Source organism: Erithacus rubecula (genome assembly GCF_903797595.1).
Source record: "Erithacus rubecula genome assembly, chromosome: 4".
Classification (NCBI taxonomy): domain Eukaryota; kingdom Metazoa; phylum Chordata; class Aves; order Passeriformes; family Muscicapidae; genus Erithacus; species Erithacus rubecula.
The window spans coordinates 68260110-68276989 of NC_136686.1; the positions used below are offsets into that span (position 1 = coordinate 68260110).

At 61.5% G+C, this 16880-nt stretch overlaps 1 protein-coding gene across 1 annotated transcript in view; it reads right to left on the reverse strand.

Annotated features, from left to right (window-relative positions):
- SBF1 (SET binding factor 1) overlaps positions 1 to 16880 on the reverse strand; it is a gene marked incomplete at its 3' end in the record, with an annotated part of 63561 nt that overhangs the window by 12097 nt on the left and 34584 nt on the right. Inside the window, 11 exon segments of the mRNA XM_079304485.1 lie at positions 916 to 1120; positions 1563 to 1661; positions 2221 to 2349; positions 3666 to 3779; positions 5306 to 5383; positions 6421 to 6534; positions 7804 to 7912; positions 9019 to 9151; positions 9577 to 9682; positions 14621 to 14731; positions 16042 to 16200. Of these exon segments, the coding sequence (XP_079160611.1) occupies positions 916 to 1120; positions 1563 to 1661; positions 2221 to 2349; positions 3666 to 3779; positions 5306 to 5383; positions 6421 to 6534; positions 7804 to 7912; positions 9019 to 9151; positions 9577 to 9682; positions 14621 to 14731; positions 16042 to 16200 (1357 nt within the window).

Sequence of the window (16880 nt, forward strand, 5' to 3'; positions counted from 1 at the left end):
TAATTGTGGGGTGCTGGGACAGACCCCGGTAATTGTGGGGTGCTGGGACAGACCCTGCTCACTGTGGGGTGCTGGGGACACACCCTGCTCACTGTGGGGTGCTGGGACAGACCCTGGTAATTGTGGGGTGCTGGGGACAGACCCTGCTCACTGTGGGGTGCTGGGACAGAGCCCGGTAATTGTGGGGTGCTGGGACAGACCCTGCTCACTGTGGGGTGTCTGTGACAGACCCTGCTCACTGTGGGGTGCTGGGGACAGAGCCCGGTAATTGTGGGGTGCTGGGACAGACCCTGCTGACTGTGGGGTGCTGGGGACAGACCCCGGTAATTGTGGGGCACTGGGACAGTCCCTGCTCACTGTGGGGTGCTGGGACAGACCCTGCTCACTGTGGGGTGCTGGGACAGACCCCGGTAATTGTGGGGTGCTGGGACAGACCCTGCTCACTGTGGGGTGTCTGTGACAGACCCTGGTAATTGTGGGGTGCTGGGGACACACCCTGCTCACTGTGGGGCACTGGGACAGACCCCGGTAATTGTGGGGTGCTGGGGACAGATCCTGCTCACTGTGGGGTGTCTGTGACAGACCCTGGTAATTGTGGGGTGTCTGTGACAGACCCTGCTCACTGTGGGGCACTGGGCACTGTGCCCCCCAAATCAGGCCCCCCCAAGCCCCACCCACCGATGGTGGTCCCAAGGGCACCGTGCCCCCCAGGACAGGATCCCCCAAGCCCCACCCACCGATGGTGGTCCCAAGGGCACCGTGCCCCCAGGACAGAGTCCCCCAAGCCCCACCCACCGATGGGGGGTCCCGAGGGCACTGTGCCCCCCAGGACAGGCCCCCCCAAGCCCCACCCACCGATGGGGGGTCCCGAGGGCACTGTGCCCCCCAGGACAGGCCCCCCCAAGCCCCACCCACCAATGGGGGGTCCCGAGGGCACCATGCACTTCTTCTCAGCCCTGACGGCGGGCGGGGCCGTCTGCAGCTTGGCCGTGGCCTGGTCGATGATCCACTGCACCGTGCCCTCGTCCAGGTGGGGGAAGGGCTTCTGGTGCAGCCGCAGGTGGCAGCCCTCGGTGGGCTTCTGCACCTTGTGCATGGCCACTGCAGGGTATGGGTTCTCCTGCAGGGGGACAGGGACAGGCTCTGCTCAGCCCCCAGCCCCAGGCTGGTCAGGGGGGGCTCAGGGTGGGTGTCAGCAGGGATTTCCCCAGGAAAGGGTGGGCAGGGACTGGAACTGCCCAGTGCCCATCCCTGCAGCTGCCCAAGGGATTCCTGGAGGTGGCACTGAGTGCTCTGGGATGGGGACAAGGTGGGCATCGGGCACAGCTGGGACTGGATGGCCCTGGAGGGCTTTTCCAACCTTGGTGATTCTGGAATTCTGTGACCCCCTAAAACCAGAGAATCCCACTGCCAGGAGCTCAAGGATGTGCCTGACCACACATGGCAGCACAGGGAGGGACAGGACCCATCACCAGGAGGACACAGTGACCAGGCCCCCACCCCAGCTCCCCCTCCCACACCCCCCAGCACACCCCCCCTGCCTGGGGGGCTGCAGCACTCACATTTTTGTAGAGTTTCTCTGCCAGCTCCTTGATGTGCCTCAGGATTTTCTGCTTGTTCCCCTCCTCTGCCTTCATGCGCTTCACCTCGTAGGCCACGAGCTGGGGAGGACAGAGGTGAGGGGGGAGCTCAGAGCCCTTCCCAAAGCTGGGATTGGGGAAGGGGGAGCTGTTCCTCCCAAATTGGGATTGGGGAAGGGGGAGCTGCTCCTCCCAAACCAGGATGGGGATGCAGAGCTGTTCCTCCCAAACTGGGATTGGGGAAGGAGGAGCTGCCCCTCCCAAGCCAGGATGGGGATGCAGAGCTGCCCCTCCCAAACCAGGATGGGGATGCAGAGCTGCCCCTCCCAGGCTGGGATTGGGGGATGCAGGTTGACCCCCAGGCTGGGATTGGATGCAGGTTGACCCCCAGGCTGGGATGGGGGGATGCAGGTTGACCCCCAGGCTGGGATTGGGAATGCAGGTTGACCCCCAGGCTGGGATTGGATGCAGGTTGACCCCCAGGCTGGGATTGGATGCAGGTTGACCCCCAGGCTGGGATTGGATGCAGGTTGACCCCCAGGCTGGGATGGGGGGATGCAGGTTGACCCCCAGGCTGGGATGGGGGGATGCAGGTTGACCCCCAGGCTGGGATTGGATGCAGGTTGACCCCCAGGCTCACCTCGTCGAAGAGGTCAATGGGGCGGTAGGGAGCCCCGCGCTCAGTGACAAAGCCAGCAAAGGCCATTCCCTCCAGAACCTTGGTGAGGAAATCATCCTCTGTGAGACCCCGCTGGCCCAGGAACGCTGCCTGCCAAGGGAGGGACTGACATCAGAGAGGGGACACCAGAGATGGATGGGTAATGGATGGATGGATGATGAATGATGGATGGGTAATGGATGGATGATGGATGGATGGATGGATGATGGATGATGGATGATGGATGGATGGATGGACTGATGATGGATGATGGATGGATGGGCACCTGGGTGGCACTGGGACACTGCCACCTCCTTCCCTGTGCCACCTGGGTGCAGGACAGGCTCAGTATGGAAAGCTGAGCCTCTGGCACATGGCAGCAGGACAAGGGACAGGGGAAGGGCGCTGGGGTCACCTTGGCATGGAGGGGCAGGACAGAGGGACACAGAGACACAGGACACAGGGACTCTGGGACACAGGGGCACAGGGGGAGAGGGTCACAGAGACACTGGCACAGCAATGCAGGGACACAGGAGCAGAAGGACACGGGCAGAGGGACACGGGCACAGGAATACAGCAACAGAGGTTACAGGGCACAGGGACTCTGGGACACAGGGATACAGTGTCAGAGGGACTCTGGGACACAGGAACACAGGGACACAGGGACACAGGGACAGAGGAACACAGAGACACAGAGACAGAGGGACACAGGGACACAGAGACAGAGGGACACAGGGACACAGAGACAGAGGGACACAGGAACACAGGGACACAGGGACACAGGGACACAGAGACAGAGGGACACAGAGACAGAGGGACACAGAGACAGATGGACACAGGGACACAGAGATACAGGAACACAGAGACAGAGGGACACAGGAATACAGGGACACAGGAATACAGAGACACAGGAATACAGAGACACAGGAATACAGAGACACAGGAATACAGGAATACAAGGATATAGAGACAGGAATACAGAGACATAGGGACACAGGGACAGAGGGACAGAGGGACACAGGGACAGAGAGACACAGGGGCACAGGAATACAGAAACACAGGGATATAGAGACAGGAATACAGAGACATAGGGACACAGGGACACACAGGGACACAGGGACACACAGGGACACAAAGAGACAGGAACACAGGAACACAGAGACACAGGAACACGAGGCCAGAGGACACAGGAACACGAGGCCAGAGGACTCAGGGACACAGAGCCAGAGGACTCAGGGACACAGAGCCAGAGGGCTGCAGGTGGTTCCCTCGGCAGTGCCAAGATCTCCCCAAAGGAGCTCCCGGGCTCCCTCCTGGCTGAGCCCTGCAGCAGGGAACTGCAGTGGGACAGCCCAAGGACAAAGAGGGGATGCAGCTGGGCTGGCAGGGCTGCTGCAGGGCAGGAGGGCTCCTGGGGGCAGGCTGACCTTGTGGAAGCGGATGACGGGCTCGGGGTGGATGCGGATGATGTGCAGGCACCAGCGGTAGCCCTGCAGCAGCTGAGCAAACAGGCGCAGGAACACGGCCCGGATCTCCTTGTCCTGCAGGGAACAGCCTGCCTGGGGGCACTGCCTGGGCCACAGGGCAGCATCCCCCAGCATCAGCCCTGGCAGGGAGGCTGAGACCCCTGGGATCCACTGCTCTGCCCCCTGCAGCTGCACAGGGAGCAGAGGGAGCTCTGCAGCTCTGGGGGTGCTGAACCCAAACATCCCCTGGCTGCTCCAGCCTGGCTGAGAGTCCAGAGCCCACAGCACTGCAGGATCCAGCCAGGGCTTGGGAGGGCACAGGGCTGGATGGAGCTCGGGGTGTGCCTGGGGACAGCCCCTCACCTGTACTGGGAACAGATCCTCATCTGTACTGGGAACAGCCCCTCACTTGTACTGAGGAACAGCCCCACAGCTGTACTGGGAACAGATCCTCACCTGTACTGGGAACAGATCCTCACCTGTACTGGGAACAGATCCTCACCTGTACTGGGAACAGCCCCTCACCTGTACTGGGAACAGATCCTCACCTGTATTGGGAACAGCCCCACACCTGTACTGGGAACAGCCCCTCACCTGTACTGGGAACAGCCCCTCACCTGTACTGGGAACAGATCCTCACCTGTATTGGGAACAGCCCCACACCTGTACTGGGAACAGCCCCTCACCTGTACTGGGAACAGCCCCTCACCTGTACTGGGAACAGATCCTCACTTGTACTGGGAACAGCCCCTCACCTGTACTGGGAACAGCCCCTCACCTGTACTGGGAACAGATCCTCACCTGTACTGGGAACAGCCCCTCACCTGTACTGGGAACAGCCCCACACCTGTACTGGGAACAGCCCCACACCTGTACTGGGAACAGCCCCACACCTGTACTGGGAACAGATCCTCACCTGTACTGGGAACAGCCCCACACCTGTACTGGGAACAGATCCTCACCTGTACTGGGAACAGCCCCTCACCTGTACTGGGAACAGATCCTCACCTGTACTGGGGAACAGCCCCTCACCTGTACTGGGGACAGCCCCACACCTGTACTGGGAACAGCCCCACACCTGTATTGGGAACAGCCCCACACCTGTAATGGGAACAGCCCCTCACCTGTACTGGGAACAGCCCCACACCTGTACTGGAAACAGCCCCACAGCTTTACTGGGAACAGCCCCACACCTGTACTGGGAACAGATCCTCATCTGCCCTGGGAACAGCCCCTCACCTGTACTGGGAACAGATCCTCACCTGTACTGGGAACAGATCCTCACCTGTACTGGGAACAACCCCTCACCTGTACTGGGAACAGCCCCTCACCTGTACTGGGAACAGATCCTCACCTGCACTGGGAACAGCCCCTCACCTGTACTGGGAACAGCCCCTCACCTGTACTGGGAACAGATCCTCACCTGTACTGGGAACAGCCCCTCACCTGTACTGGGAACAGCCCCTCACCTGCACTGGGAACAGCCCCTCACCTGCACTGGGAACAGCCCCTCACCTGTACTGGGAACAGCCCCTCACCTGTACTGGGTGTACCTGGAGCACAGCCCCTCACCCAGGGTCTCTCTCCCTCCCTCCACTCACCTGCATCTTGAGGGAAGAGGCAGAAATGGTGGAAGGGGGGAAGGCGAGGTCGGCCACCTCCAGCTCTGGGTCCAGGATCTGCCCAGGGAGGACACTCAGCTCGGGCCCATCCTGCCTGGAGAGCCAGGACACTCCCCAGAGAGCCAGAGCCCTGTGCACACGGTCTGAGGGGCTTGGAGACAAACCAAGGGGGACCAGGAGTGCTCTGAGCCTGCCTTGGGAAGCACTGGGATCCAGGGAGCTGCTCCAGCAGGAACACAGGAGCAGCCAGGCCACAGCTGCTGGAATGGCAATGGCCACTGGGATGGCAATGGCCACTGGGATGGGAATGGCCACTGGGATGGGAATGGCCACTGGAATGGCAATGGCCACTGGAATGGGAATGGCCACTGGGATGGGAATGGCCACTGGGATGGGAATGGCCACTGGAATGGGAATGGCCACTGGGATGGGAATGGCCACTGGAATGGGAATGGCCACTGGAATGGGAATGGCCACTGGGATGGCAATGGCCACTGGGATGGGAATGGCCACTGGGACAGGACAGCAGCACCCCAAGGCAGGAATCAAGGCTCAGAGAGCAATCCCAGCTACTGCACTCTGTGCTCCCCTGGAAATGTGTGTCATGTCCAGAGTGCTGGCCAGAGGCCACTGGATCAGGAATGGTCCCTGTGACAGGATCCCAATGCATAAACAGAACCCCAAGGCACAGACAGGACCCCAAGGAATGGACAGGACCCCAAGGTAGGACAGGACCCCAACCCAGCATGGACAGGACTCTAAGTTATGAGCAGGACTCCAGGTTGTGAGCAGGACCCCAAGTTCTGAGCAGGACCCCAGGTGATGAGCAGGACCCCAGGTTGTGAGCAGGACCCCAGGTTCTGAGCAGGACCCCAGGTGATGAGCAGGACCCCAGGTGATGAGCAGGACCCCAGGTTGTGAGCAGGACCCCAAGTTCTGAGCAGGACCCCAAGGCAGGAGTCCTGCTGGCAGAGGAGCCCCAGCTCCATCCCCAGCTCCTGGTCCCTGTGTCAGTGCCAGGGAAGGGTGTCCCAGGGAGTGGGTGTGGGTCCCAGGGGTGCCACGGGCAGGGCAGTGCCCTGGCACTGACTCACCATGGACAGGGCCTCCCTGGTCTGCTGCAGCAGGGGCTCTGGCAGCAGGGAGATGTGCACACACTCGGGGACATTCACTGTGCCACCGTCCAGGTCTGCGATCACCACGTCCAGCTGGGAGCAGGGACAGCAGTGGGACAGGGCAGGGGACAGGGGGACAGAGCAGGGGACAGGGCAGGGGACAGGGGGACAGGCCAGGGGACAGTGGGACAGGGCAGGGGACAGGGGAACAGGGCAAGGGGACAGTGGGACACAGCAGGGGACAGGGGGACACAGCAGGGGACAGGGGGACAGGGCAGGGGGACAAAGCAATGGGACACAGCCCCCCTTCCCAATCCCACACCCCACAGGTGAGGGGGACTGTCCAGGTGAGCTGGCTCAGCTCTGGGGCTGGGCTCTGCCTCCTCCACACCTTCCCTGAGCACTCAGCACCCCATGTCCCACCCTGTCCCCAAATTCAAGGACACACTGGGATCCCTCACTGGGGGACAGGAGAGGGACACAGCCATTCCCACATGGCCATTCCCACCATCCCCACCATCTCCACCATCCCCACCATCCCCACCAGTCCCACCATCCCCACCATTCCCACCATCCCCACCATCCCCACCAGTTCCACCATTCCCACCATCCCCACCAGTCCCTCTGGTCCCAGCCATTCCCACCATCCCCACCATCCCCACCAGTCCCACCAGTCCCACCATTCCCACCATCCCCACCAGTTCCACCATTCCCACCATCCCCACCATCCCCACCATCCCCACCATCCCCACCAGTCCCACCAGTCCCACCATTCCCATCATTCCCACCATTCCCACCATCTCCACCATCCCCACCAGTCCCACCATTCCCACCAGTCCCACCAGTCCCACCATTCCCACCATCCCCACCAGTCCCACCATTCCCATTATTCCCACCATTCCCACCATCTCCACCAGTCCCACCATTCCCACCAGTCCCACCAGTCCCACCATTCCCACCATCCCCACCAGTCCCACCATTCCCATCATTCCCACCATTCCCACCATCTCCACCAGTCCCACCATTCCCACCAGTCCCACCAGTCCCACCATTCCCACCATTCCCATCATTCCCACCATCCCCACCATCCCCACCATTCCCACCAGTCCCACCAGTCCCACCATTCCCACCATTCCCATCATTCCCACCATCCCCACCATCCCCACCATTCCCACCATTCCCACCAGTCCCACCAGTCCCACCATTCCCTCTGTCCCCTGTGGGACACCTGGCTGCCCCCCATGCTGGGCACATGGATGCTGTGTCCCTGTCCCCCCAGGGTGCCCTGAGCTGTCACCCCAGGCTGTGGCACCCCCAGTGCCCCTCCCTGGCCCTGGCACAGCTCAGGGCTCTGGCTCTCACCAGCTCCTGGGTCTCAGGCTGGAAGATGGAGTGCACACCAATGATGAAGGGGGTGGGGGTGCTCAGCACCTCCAGGAGCTGGGCAGGCAGGATGGGCACGTAGGTGAAACTGCAACCACAAACAGCCTCAAAAGCAGCCCCAAAACTGCCCCAAACTGCAGCCATGCCAGCCCTGCCCCACATACCCACCCATCCTGGCACAGCCTGACACCATCCCGGCCCCACAGCTGTGTCCAGGCTGCTCCTGGCACCCCCTGGCACCCCAAATGCTGCCCCATCCCTGCAACTGCCACAGCAGCTGTGGCTGCCCCTGGATCCCAGGCTGGACACTGGGGCTGGAGCAGCTGGGACAGGGGCAGGGGTCCCTGCCATGGCACTGCAGGGCTGGCACTGGGGTCCCTTCCCACCCAAATTATCCTGGGATTCCATCATATGATCCCAGTTATTAGCAAAGTCAGACCAAGAAAAATGGCTCCAGCAGAGCCATTAACTCCAAAAGAAGAATTTCAGGAAAAATTCTCCATGGAAAGAGTGCTCAGGCCTTGGCAGGGCTGCCCAGTTGGAGTGTCCACCCCTGGACGTGGCACTGAGTGCTCTGGGCAGGGGACAAGGAGGAGATCAGTGACTCTGGAGGAGTTTCCCAAGCTCAGGGATCCCCCAGTTCTGTGGAAAGGAAGGTTCCTCTGGGACACCAACAGCCTCTCTGCAGCCTGGGGAGGGCAGGCCAGCCTGCAGACAGGAGCTGGCCAGGAACCTGAGCCCATCTGTGCCAGCCTGGCCCTGGCAGGGCAGTGCTCCCACCCTCTGTGGGACATCCCACAGGAGTCACCACGGTGCCTTGGCCCAGACACTGCTGGGAACAGCTCACTGCTCATGGAAGCACAGCTGGAAGGGCCCCAGGGATCATGGCTGCAGCTCCTGGCCCTGCACAGACCCCAACAATCCCAAACTGGGCACCCCTGGCAGCTCCTGGAGCTCTGGGGCAGTGCCCAGCACCCTGTGGGTGAGGGCAGAACCTTGCTGCCATCCAGCCTGAGCCTGCCTGGCACAGCTCCACTCGCTGGTGCTGTCCCTGCTCTCCAGGAACATTTTCCAGCACTGCCAGGGCCTGTTTTGCTTGGGAGAAGAGCGAAGCAGGAACATCCCCAGACCCTGGGAGGCTCTGAGGGGCACAGCTGGCACAGCTGGCACAGCTGGAGGCTGGGGGAGCCTCACCTGTACTTGAGGGGGAACATGAGAGCCAGCAGGGCCCGGCAGGCGTCTGTCAGCCTCTGGTAGCTGCTGGACAGGAACAGGATCTTGTGCTCGGTCAGCGCGGCGCAGAACAGGAACAGCACGTTGGTGATGCCTGAGGGCACAGCAGGGGCTCAGCAGGGGCTCAGCAGGGGCTCAGCAAGGGGGCTCAGCAATGGGGGGCTCCCTCTGACACCCCTCAGAGAGCCCTGACCCCCTCCCTGCAGCCTGCCCAGAGAGGAGCAAGGCATCCCCCAAAGAGCCACTGTAGTTCTGGTCATTCAGGGTGCTCTCCCCTTCCTGGAGATGCTCTGTCCCTCCTGGTGGCCTTTCCTGGGGGGCACAGGGTGGCCTTTCCCAGGTGGCACAAGGCCAGAGTCAGCCCTGGGCTGCTCCTGCAGACCCCAGCCCCAATCCCACCCTCCTGGAACAGTGGGAAGGGAGGCTCAGAGCTCAGAGCCACACCCCGGGGACAGGGTGGGGACACACAGGGACAGGGTGGGGACACACAGGGACAGGGTGGGGACACCTCTGTCTCACCCAGCTGTCTGAAGAGCAGGGCCACGCTGCAGCTGCTGACTGGCAGAGAGTCATTGATGGGGGTCTGGATCACCTGCCTGTCCCCGGCTCCCAGCGAGATCGTCCTCTGCAAGGAAACACACACCTGGTCACCAGGGCCACCCACACAGGTGGGGACAGGGCAGGGACAGCCAGACCCCCCCCGGGCACAGGGCCAGGGCCACTGTGCCCCAGCACAACCCCCCTCTGCTGGAAGGGAAAGGGAAAGGGAAAAAGGGAAAGGGAAAGGGAAAGGGAAAGGGAAAGGGAAAGGGAAAGGGAAAGGGAAAGGGAAAGAGGGAAAGGCAAAGGGAAAGAGGTAAGGGAAATGGAAAGAGAGAAAGGGGGAAAGGGAAAGAGAGAAGATGCTGCCACAGCACCCACAGGATGCTTGAGTGGGTCCCTGGGCTGAGGGGAAGGAGGGCACCTCCTGCAGTGTCCTCATGGACATGTGGGACACAGTGGCTGTCTGGGATTTGAGGGCTCCCCTGGACTCGAGGGGTCCCCAGAACTAAAAGGGGTCTCCAGGACATGAGGGGTCTCCAGGATCCTAAAGCTCTCCAGGATTCAAAGGCTCCCCAGGACTCAAGGGGAGTTTGAGCCTCTCCTGCACCCTGGGAATGAAGGGAGCAGCTGCCCTGTCCCAGCCTGGCTGTGCCCAGAGCAGCCCCAGCTCCAGGGCCATGGAAGGAACATCCTGAGGGATGGGCACAGGATCCTGATACCACTGAGCATTCCAGGGACACTCACACAGCCCAGGCTGCCTCCAGACCCTCCTGCTCTTTCCACTCCTCTCCAGGGAAAACCCAGGAGAGCAGCATTCCCACTGCAGCCACCTCCTGGCCAGAGCTCCCAGATCCCAAAATCACTGTGAGCAGAGCCAGAGCCCCAGCTGGGCTGTCACAACCCCAGGGGGACACCCAGAGAGGGACTCAGCCCTTCCCAGAGCCAGGGACACACAGGCACCTGGGGCTGGGCACAGCAATTAACAGAGAGGCTGCTAATGAGGGGACAGAAAAGGGGGGAAAGGTGGGAAAGAAAAGGAATTCGTACCACAGCTTCATCCTCCAGGTCAGGCTGAGGTGGGACAGACAGAGAGCACAGTCAGTTAGGACAGACAGGGACAGAGGGACACCAGCAGGGACAGTGGGACAGGAGAGGAGCCCAAACACAGACAGGGACACCAGCAGGGACACAGACAGGGACACACAGACAGGGACACACAGACAAGGACACCAGCAGGGACACACAGACAGGGACACACAGACAGGGACACCAACAGGGACACACAGACAGGGACACACAGACAGGGACACACAGACAGGGACACCAGCAGGGACACCAACAGGGACACACAGACAGGGACACACAGACAGGGACACACAGACAGGGACACCAGCAGGGACACCAACAGGGACACACAGACAGGGACACACAGACAGGGACACACAGACAGGGACACCAGCAGGGACACCAACAGGGACACACAGACAGGGACACACAGACAGGGACACCAGCAGGGACACACAGACAGGGACACAGACAGGGACACACAGACAGGGACACACAGACAGGGACACCAGCAGGGACACCAACAGGGACACCAACAGGGACACACAGACAGGGACACACAGACAGGGACACCAGCAGGGACACACAGACAGGGACACACAGACAGGGACACACAGACAGGGACACACAGACAGGGACACCAGCAGGGACACACAGACAGGGACACACAGACAGGGACACAGACAGGGACACACAGACAGGGACACACAGACAGGGACACCAGCAGGGACACCAACAGGGACACCAACAGGGACACACAGACAGGGACACACAGACAGGGACACCAGCAGGGACACACAGACAGGGACACACAGACAGGGACACACAGACAGGGACACACAGACAGGGACACCAGCAGGGACACAGACAGGGACACACAGACAGGGACACACAGACAGGGACACCAGCAGGGACACACAGACAGGGACACCAGCAGGGACACACAGACAGGGACACACAGACAGGGACACCAACAGGGACACACAGACAGGGACACCAGCAGGGACACACAGACAGGGACACACAGACAGGGACACACAGACAGGGACACACAGACAGGGACACCAACAGGGACACCAGCAGGGACATACAGACAGGGACACACAGACAGGGACACACAGACAGGGACACCAGCAGGGACACACAGACAGGGACACACAGACAGGGACACACAGACAGGGACACACAGACAGGGACACCAGCAGGGACACACAGACAGGGACACCAGCAGGGACACACAGACAGGGACACACAGACAGGGACACACAGACAGGGACACCAGCAGGGACACACAGACAGGGACACCAGCAGGGACACACAGACAGGGACACACAGACAGGGACACCAACAGGGACACACAGACAGGGACACCAGCAGGGACACACAGACAGGGACACCAGCAGGGACACCAACAGGGACACACAGACAAGGACACACAGACAGGGACACCAGCAGGGACACACAGACAGGGACACCAGCAGGGACACACAGACAGGGACACACAGACAGGGACACCAACAGGGACACACAGACAGGGACACCAGCAGGGACACACAGACAGGGACACCAGCAGGGACACCAACAGGGACACACAGACAGGGACACACAGACAGGGACACCAGCAGGGACACACAGACAGGGACACCAGCAGGGACACACAGACAGGGACACACAGACAGGGACACCAGCAGGGACACACAGACAGGGACACACAGACAGGGACACACAGACAGGGACACCAGCAGGGACACAGACAGGGACACACAGACAGGGACACACAGACAGGGACACACAGACAGGGACACCAGCAGGGACACACAGACAGGGACACCAACAGGGACACACAGACAGGGACACCAGCAGGGACACACAGACAGGGACACACAGACAGGGACACACAGACAGGGACACACAGACAGGGACACCAGCAGGGACACCAGCAGGGACACACAGACAAGGACACACAGACAGGGACACAGACAGGGACACACAGACAGGGACACACAGACAGGGACACACAGACAGGGACACCAGCAGGGACACACAGACAGGGACACCAGCAGGGACACAGACAGGGACACACAGACAGGGACACACAGACAGGGACACACAGACAGGGACACCAACAGGGACACACAGACAGGGACACACAGACAGGGACACCAGCAGGGACACACAGACAGGGACACACAGACAGGGACACACAGACAGGGACACACAGACAGGGACACACAGACAGGGACACCAACAGGGACACCAACAGGGACACCAGCAGGGACACACAGACAAGGACACACAGACAGGGACACAGACAGGGACACACAGACAGGGACACACAGACAGGGACACCAGCAGGGACATACAGACAGGGACACACAGACAGGGACACACAGACAGGGACACCAGCAGGGACACACAGACAAGGACACACAGACAGGGACACAGACAGGGACACACAGACAGGGACACACAGACAGGGACACACAGACAGGGACACCAACAGGGACACACAGACAGGGACACACAGACAGGGACACACAGACAGGGACACCAACAGGGACACACAGACAGGGACACCAACAGGGACACACAGACAGGGACACACAGACAGGGACACACAGACAGGGACACCAGCAGGGACACCAACAGGGACACACAGACAGGGACACACAGACAGGGATACACAGACAGGGACACCAGCAGGGACACACAGACAGGGACACCAACAGGGACACACAGACAGGGACACACAGACAGGGACACACAGACAGGGACACCAGCAGGGACACCAACAGGGACACACAGACAGGGACACACAGACAGGGATACACAGACAGGGACACCAGCAGGGACACCAGCAGGGACACCAACAGGGACACACAGACAAGGACACACAGACAGGGACAGTGGGACAGGCCAGGAGCTCACAGACACAGCCATGGAGTGACAGCAATGCCTGTGGCACCAGGACACAGCAGCAGAGCAGCAAAGCCCCAGGAAGGGCAGTGCCAGCACCCAAGTGTCCCCCCTGTCACCCAGTGCCCGTTCCCACGGCCCAGGGCCCTGCTGGCCCAGCTGGGGGCACAGATCTGTGCCAAGCTCAGCCAGCCATGGTGGCAGCAGGAGCCCAGTGCTGCCAGTGCTGCCAGTGCTGCCAGGAGGAGCCGGATCCGGGCAGGTCCCGTGGGAAGGGACAGCAAACCTTGCACACCCTGCAGAGCAGGGGGCCTGGCACTGCCCTGGCATGGCCATGGGCACAGGACATGGCACACACAGGGACACAGGACATGGCACAGACAGGGACACAGAACCTGGCACAGACAGGGACACAGGACATGGCACAGACAGGGACACAGGACAAGGCATGGCCATGGGCACAGGACATGGCACACACAGGGACACAGGACCTGGCACAGACAGGGACACAGAACCTGGCACAGACAGGGACACAGGACATGGCACAGACAGGGACACAGGACAAGGCATGGCCATGGGCACAGGACATGGCACAGACAGGGACACAGGATCTGGCACAGACAGGGACACAGGACAAGGCCAGTGCCCCAGGAGAGCTCCAGGCTGCTGTGCTGGCCCTGCTGGCCCTGCTGGCCCGTGTCCCCTGAGCTGTCCAGCCCTGCTGTCACAGACAGCCCGTGCCCACAGGGCTGAGCACACACAGCAGGGGGTGGCATGGACTGACCAGCCCCCACGTGAGCTGCTGCTGCACCCCTGGTGCCCCCTGCCAGGGCAGCAGGAGCCAGGCCATGGCAGCTGCAGCAGCAGCTCCCTGGCTCGTGGAGGATCTGAGCAGGATTTGGGCTGGAATCTCTGGGGAGGCAGCAGGGCAGGGAGCCAGACCCTGCCCAGGGGGCCCAGTGGGGTGTGCCAGTGTGGGGAGCAGGGCTGGGGGGCACAGGGACAGGACAGGACAGGGACAGGACAGCAGCACACCCACCTGTGCTCCCCCTGTGATGGGGATGGTGCAGGTCAGCAGGTTCCCAATGACATTCTCCAGGGACACGCTCAGCCCGTCCACGTAGATGGTGTAGATGAGCCCCAGGCTGTTCTGCAGGGGGGAGCAGGGCAGGGCTGGCAGCTGGGGACACTGCCAGGGCCTGTCCCCAGCCCCTTCCTGCACCCAGCCCAGGGCTCCATGGCAGCAGCTGGGCTGCTCCAGCTCCCAGCACACACCCCAAGAAGGGATGGGAGGAGATCCTTTCCCAGATGCACAAAATTTGGGTGAGGCACACCTGGACTCTGGTCAGCCCTGGGTGGTCCCTGTGAGCCCCTTCCCCTAAAAACAGCCCATTCCAGATGGGAATCAACAGCAGCCCCAGCTCAGAAGGAGTCTGGGGGCACCAGCACCAGCCCTCAAGACAAGCTGGGAATGAGGGATTTGAGGAATTTGTATTCCAGACACCCTTGGGGTGTTGTTTTCCAACCATCTCCCAGTGCACTGAGGAGAAGGGAAAACACCAAAATTGGGATTTGGAGAGCAGGACCAGGCAGGGTCTGGGACAATGGAAAGATGAGGAAGAGCAGGATAAACTCCTGCCCACTGGAATAACAAGGGAAGACAAAGCTCAGATTCCTGGGCACTGGAATGAGGAGCTGGGAATTGTTTGTGTGCAGCTGCCAGGACACCTCTGACCCTGGAAACAAGTGAGGTGACCCCATCCCCTGGAGCTCCCCCAGCTTTTACTGGCAGGGCCCCACCCTACTGTCCCAGATCTCATATTTCAGGGAATTCCCACACCATAGAAAGCCAGGGACCCCTGCCCCTGTCCCACTGTCCCAGCCCCAGTGTCCAGCCTGGCCGTGGCCATTCCAGGGATCCAGGGGCAGCCACAGCTGCTCTGGCAGTTCCAGCCCAGCCAGCAATTGCTGCCCAAGATCCCAGCCAGCCCTGCCCTGTGGCACTGGGAGCCATTCCCTGCCTGCTGGCCCTGTCCTTGTCCCCAGCCCCTCTGCAGCTCTCCTGGAGCCCCTCCAGGCTCTGAGCTCTGCCTGGAGCATTTCCCTCTCCAGATGAACATTCCCAGCTCTGCCTGGGGCATTTCCCTGCCCAGGCTGGGCTCTCCCAGCTCTCCCTGGAGCATTTCCCTGCTCAGGCTGGGCTCTCCCAGCCCCATCCCCACGGGTACAACCCATCCAGCTCCCAGCCCTTCCCAGGCTGACAATGCAGCACCTTTGGAGGCAGCAGAGCTGGCACAGGCAGTGCTGCAGGAAGGGGCTGTTCCTCACAGCTGAGCTGTGCCCAGGGCTGTGGGGTGCCAGGGGCAGGGCAGGGCAGGGCAGGGCAGGGCAGGGCTGTGGGGTGCCAGGTGCAGGGCAGGGCTGTGCCCAGCCCCACAGCCCTGCTGCCCAGCAGCTCACCCGGAACACCTCGGCGTGGTCCAGCCGTGACACCAGCACCAGGCTCTTGGGAGCAAACAGCTGTGCAGGCTGCACGGGGCACGGGCCCTGCTCCTGCTGCTGCTGCTGCTGCTGCTGCTGCTCCTGCTGCTCCTCACCATTCCTGGGCTGGCTCTGGGGCTGGGGACACACACAGCACCCTGCCTGTCCCAAGCTGCCAGCGCCAGGGGCTGGTCTGGGGCACAGGGAGGGCAGGAACATCTGGGCAGAGCCAAAAGCAGCTGGGTCCTTCCCCATCAGTGCTGCCAGCCCCTGTCCCTGTGTCCCCCTTTCCCCTGTCCCCATGTCCTTGTGTCCCCCTTTCCCCTGTCCCCATGTCCTTGTGTCCCCCTTCCCCCTGTCCCTGTGTCCATGTGTCCCTGTGTCCCCCTTCCCCCCATCCCCATGTTCCCCTCTGTGTCCCTGTGTCCCCATCTCTGTTCCTGTGTCCCCATGTCCCTGTGTCCCCATCTCTGTTTCTGTGTCCCCTATCCATATGTCCCCCTTTCCTCATGTCCCTATATTCTCACATCCCTGTGTCCCCCCTGTCCCTGTTTCCTTGTGTCCCCATGTCCCCTTGTCTCTGTTTCCCCACATCCCCCTGTCCATGTCTCAATGTCCCCATGTCCCCCTGCCCCCTTGTCTCAGTGTCCCCATGTCTCCCTGTCTCTGTCTCCATGTCCCCATGCCCCCTGTCCCTGTTTCCCTGTGTCCCTGTGTCCCTGTGTCCCCGTGTCCCCATGTCCCCTGTCCCAGTACCTGTGGGCTCTCCACAGCCTCCCAGAAGGTGAAGCAGGCACAGTAGTGCCTGTCCCCCTGTC